The sequence below is a fragment of the Scardinius erythrophthalmus genome, assembly GCF_964197995.2.
Source record: "Scardinius erythrophthalmus genome assembly, chromosome: 23".
NCBI classification, from domain to species: domain Eukaryota; kingdom Metazoa; phylum Chordata; class Actinopteri; order Cypriniformes; family Leuciscidae; genus Scardinius; species Scardinius erythrophthalmus.
Genome location: NC_138243.1, coordinates 32578802 through 32584233, shown reverse-complemented (window position 1 = coordinate 32584233; position 5432 = coordinate 32578802). Strand labels below are relative to the sequence as shown.

The window sequence follows — 5432 nt, the reverse complement described above, 5'->3', positions numbered from 1 at the left end:
TCTGGCTCTATGTGTTTAAGATCAACTAGCTCTATGTGTTTAAGATCATCTAGCTCTATGTGTTTAAGATCATCTGGCTCTATGTGTTTAAGATCATCTGGCTCTATGTGTTTAAGATCATCTGGCTCTATGTGTTTAAGATCATCTGGCTCTATGTGTTTAAGATCAACTAGCTCTATGTGTTTAAGATCAACTGGCTCTATGTGTTTAAGATCATCTGGCTCTATGTGTTTAAGATCATCTAGCTCTATGTGTTTAAGATCAACTAGCTCTATGTGTTTAAGATCATCTAGCTCTATGTGTTTAAGATCAACTGGCTCTATGTGTTTAAGATCATCTGGCTCTATGTGTTTAAGATCAACTAGCTCTATGTGTTTAAGATCAACTAGCTCTATGTGTTTAAGATCATCTGGCTCTATGTGTTTAAGATCAACTAGCTCTATGTGTTTAAGATCATCTGGCTCTATGTGTTTAAGATCATCTGGCTCTATGTGTTTAAGATCATCTGGCTCTATGTGTTTAAGATCATCTGGCTCTATGTGTTTAAGATCATCTAGCTCTATGTGTTTAAGATCAACTAGCTCTATGTGTTTAAGATCATCTGGCTCTATGTGTTTAAGATCATCTAGCTCTATGTGTTTAAGATCAACTAGCTCTATGTGTTTAAGATCAACTGGCTCTATGTGTTTAAGATCAACTAGCTCTATGTGTTTAAGATCAACTAGCTCTATGTGTTTAAGATCATCTGGCTCTATGTGTTTAAGATCAACTGGCTCTATGTGTTTAAGATCATCTAGCTCTATGTGTTTAAGATCATCTGGCTCTATGTGTTTAAGATCATCTGGCTCTATGTGTTTAAGATCAACTGGCTCTATGTGTTTAAGATCATCTGGCTCTATGTGTTTAAGATCAACTGGCTCTATGTGTTTAAGATCATCTGGCTCTATGTGTTTAAGATCATCTAGCTCTATGTGTTTAAGATCAACTGGCTCTATGTGTTTAAGATCATCTAGCTCTATGTGTTTAAGATCAACTAGCTCTATGTGTTTAAGATCATCTAGCTCTATGTGTTTAAGATCATCTGGCTCTATGTGTTTAAGATCATCTGGCTCTATGTGTTTAAGATCATCTGGCTCTATGTGTTTAAGATCATCTAGCTCTATGTGTTTAAGATCAACTAGCTCTATGTGTTTAAGATCATCTAGCTCTATGTGTTTAAGATCAACTGGCTCTATGTGTTTAAGATCATCTGGCTCTATGTGTTTAAGATCAACTAGCTCTATGTGTTTAAGATCAACTAGCTCTATGTGTTTAAGATCATCTGGCTCTATGTGTTTAAGATCAACTAGCTCTATGTGTTTAAGATCATCTGGCTCTATGTGTTTAAGATCATCTGGCTCTATGTGTTTAAGATCAACTGGCTCTATGTGTTTAAGATCATCTGGCTCTATGTGTTTAAGATCAACTGGCTCTATGTGTTTAAGATCAACTGGCTCTATGTGTTTAAGATCATCTGGCTCTATGTGTTTAAGATCATCTGGCTCTATGTGTTTAAGATCAACTGGCTCTATGTGTTTAAGATCATCTGGCTCTATGTGTTTAAGATCAACTGGCTCTATGTGTTTAAGATCATCTGGCTCTATGTGTTTAAGATCAACTGGCTCTATGTGTTTAAGATCATCTGGCTCTATGTGTTTAAGATCATCTAGCTCTATGTGTTTAAGATCAACTAGCTCTATGTGTTTAAGATCAACTGGCTCTATGTGTTTAAGATCAACTAGCTCTATGTGTTTAAGATCAACTAGCTCTATGTGTTTAAGATCATCTGGCTCTATGTGTTTAAGATCAACTAGCTCTATGTGTTTAAGATCATCTAGCTCTATGTGTTTAAGATCATCTGGCTCTATGTGTTTAAGATCATCTGGCTCTATGTGTTTAAGATCAACTAGCTCTATGTGTTTAAGATCATCTGGCTCTATGTGTTTAAGATCATCTGGCTCTATGTGTTTAAGATCATCTGGCTCTATGTGTTTAAGATCAACTAGCTCTATGTGTTTAAGATCAACTAGCTCTATGTGTTTAAGATCATCTGGCTCTATGTGTTTAAGATCAACTGGCTCTATGTGTTTAAGATCATCTGGCTCTATGTGTTTAAGATCATCTAGCTCTATGTGTTTAAGATCAACTGGCTCTATGTGTTTAAGATCATCTAGCTCTATGTGTTTAAGATCAACTAGCTCTATGTGTTTAAGATCATCTAGCTCTATGTGTTTAAGATCATCTAGCTCTATGTGTTTAAGATCATCTAGCTCTATGTGTTTAAGATCATCTAGCTCTATGTGTTTAAGATCAACTGGCTCTATGTGTTTAAGATCATCTGGCTCTATGTGTTTAAGATCAACTGGCTCTATGTGTTTAAGATCATCTGGCTCTATGTGTTTAAGATCATCTAGCTCTATGTGTTTAAGATCAACTGGCTCTATGTGTTTAAGATCATCTGGCTCTATGTGTTTAAGATCAACTGGCTCTATGTGTTTAAGATCATCTGGCTCTATGTGTTTAAGATCATCTAGCTCTATGTGTTTAAGATCATCTGGCTCTATGTGTTTAAGATCAACTGGCTCTAACTATACTTGGAGGAAATACTCCCTGGTTTATCTTTCCAAACTTATTATTCGACCGTTGTGGTGGGGTAAATTTTTGCTGAGTTGTGACTTTATCTGTAGTAAATTGTCAAAGTTTGGATTCATGGAAATGGACTTTTAAGCATAATTTTTCACAGTATTACTCCTTTTTTGCAGTAGGCCTATTACTCCTAAAACAATGGCTTTATGGAAACAAATTTATCCTTCCTTATATATGTGTAACATATGGTCTGCTAATAATAACTTTGTGATAGTAAATGAGGTTAAAGAAATGCATATTAAAATCCTTTACAATTTTTACCCCTGTAAGTTATTTTTTATCTAAGTTTATGGATATTCAACCAGAATGTTCCTTTTGTGGATATGAAAATGAATCTGTGCTTCATTTGTTTTCAGGTGTATCAGTATCATTTTGGACAGAGATTTCAGTTTTGATTGTTACATCCTTTAATATCCTTTTTGATATTACAGAAGAAATGGTCTTTTTTTTTTGCTTAAATGTCAATACGCTGTGTCCCTTGTACAAAGTCAATTGGTTTACTTATTGTTAATTTCAAATGTCAGTAGTATTTTTGTTAATGGAATGAATGTTATTTGTTGTTACTTGCAAAAAAAATATATATATATATATATTTGTATTTTGCGTAATTAGAGCTTAAAAGTTAGGGTACAGTTTGTGTCAGATTTTGTTGCTGATTTGAAATATGTAATTAAGTTGGGAGTTCATCAAGCAGTTTTTGAGATGTCAGGATTCCCCCATTTAAATAGATAGGACTTGTTGGCCACTGCCGGAACCATCGGCTGCTGTTCGCGCCACAACGGGGGGAATTGGAGGTTGCGCTCTACACATATATACATGGAAACGGATGCGAGGTGAGAGTGAATTATGCTCGTATTCGCTTTCATTAATGTTTTTATTTCTGGGTTGTGAACAGTCTTAACGTAATTGATGTATGTGTGCCAGTTTTGTTCTGTTTTAATCAACTGAACTATAAAAGAGCGTTTAACCAACCGCGAGTCTTAAGTTTGATATCGCGTCCAGATGAAAACATTCATAAACATTTTAGAACATGCCGTTTCTACAGTCTATGGTAGCGATTCTGCTAATTAAGTAAAGAGACGTGCGTGTTTCAGTCACTCTGCTCTTTCTCAGACATTAGCTGATCTTCAGGATGTCTTCAGGGATTCCTCATGGATTTCAGAGCAGTAAACAGGACTTCCGGTTCGGCCCGTGGACCGTCACCGCGGTCAGGACTCACATCATGAAGTCCAAAGATATCGAGAGGTGAGGGATGCTGGAGAAATCGCATTTAACATTTACTCACCCTGTTGATCCTAACTGTTCTGGAAGATATTTTGAAGAATGTTAGTAGGAAAACGGGCACCATTGACTTCTATAGTATGCAGAAAAAATACTATGAAAATTCTTCAAAAGTGTGAATTAGTGTGTTCAGCAGAAGACAGAAACTCATACAGGTTTAGAACAACTTCAGGGTGAGTACATAGTGACAGAATTGAAATTTTTGGGTGAACTGGCCCTTTACAGTTTTTGTCAGTCGCTTTAGTACATTTCTCGAATCATCCTCGACATTTGCAAAACAGTAAGTGCATTTCTCAAAACAATTCGTACAAATAGCAAAACACCATGGATCACCTGCAAAAGCCAGTCTGTTGCTCAAAATCTTTAGTTCATCTCTCAAAAGTAAATATCTGTGTCAATGAACATGTCCGTGCCATCAGAATGACAAGCCCTTGTGTCATTGTGTGTCCGGATAAGACGGAGGACAGTCACTGTACTGAGATGTACATGCGCTTCTTCTGTATGCCATATATCCATTTCAAAAGTACACATTTACACATTACTGTACGTGAGTTATTGATTGAAAGAGACTGGATAGGATTCACAGTTACACTTTTACTAGTGGTCTGACAAAAAAAAAAACATTACAATATTATTGTGATATAGAAAAGAAAAAGAAATAAGGGCACAAAGGCGAAAATAGAGCATTAGAAAGGCAAACACGGGACAGACCCCTCAGGAGAGCTGTGCTTCTGCTGTATATACGCTGGCCAGTCGAAGGTTCGAATGTAGGAAACAGCAGAGAATTGTACATAATCAGCATGGATGTACCAAAGCATTTGCAACTTGTTCAAAGAAATGAGAAACTACTTTTTGATGTGCACAAGTGACACGATGATGTGAAGATTGAACAGGTGGTTTAGATAATTTCAATTCTGATCTGAGAAATGTATCTTTCCTGACCCCTGACCCTAACCTGACCTGACCTCTAACCCTAACCTGACCTCTAACCTAACCTAACCTCTAACCCTACCTGACCTGACCTCTAAGATGTACTTAAGGGTTCGGGCGTATTCTTTGCTCGTCCGTGTTCCGCTCCGTCTCACAGAAATCACATCTTTAGCAGTTTAATGCACTTTTAATAACTCCTGTTAGAATAAAGCTTGTCCCGCAGTCGACTGCATTTACCTCGGTCACGTCACATGATTTGGACGTGGAGTCCAAAGACACCGCTCTAAAGGAAACAATGATCAGTTTATCTTGATTATCACGTTCTTGTTCTCGTTGGAAGCCAAAATCGAAACCAAAACTAAAAACTTTGATTCATGGCAGAGCAGTGCTGCGAGTCACATGATGTAATCTGTGATATGATCTGGCCAGTCAGTCGTTGCTGTATTCCAACATTATTACGAGCACATAAAAGACTAGGATCTCTGTGGGAGTAGATGTTGGATGTCTTCATGATGATGATGATGATGATGATGATG

At 36.9% G+C, this 5432-nt stretch overlaps 1 protein-coding gene across 3 annotated transcripts in view; it reads left to right on the top strand.

Moving 5' to 3' along the window:
* Positions 1-3399: 3399 nt before the first annotated feature.
* Positions 3400-5432, top strand: part of tiprl (TIP41, TOR signaling pathway regulator-like) — a 12626-nt gene continuing 10593 nt past the window's right edge. Inside the window, exons 1-2 of one of the 3 annotated variants that reach the window (XM_081355209.1) lie at positions 3400-3518; positions 3828-3930. In XM_081355209.1, the coding sequence (XP_081211335.1) occupies positions 3512-3518; positions 3828-3930 (110 nt within the window). In that variant the 5' untranslated portion in view covers positions 3400-3511. Of the gene's footprint in view, positions 3519-3798; positions 3931-5432 lie in introns of all 3 variants that reach the window. The other 2 variants (XM_081355207.1, XM_081355208.1) reach the window with 2 other exon arrangements.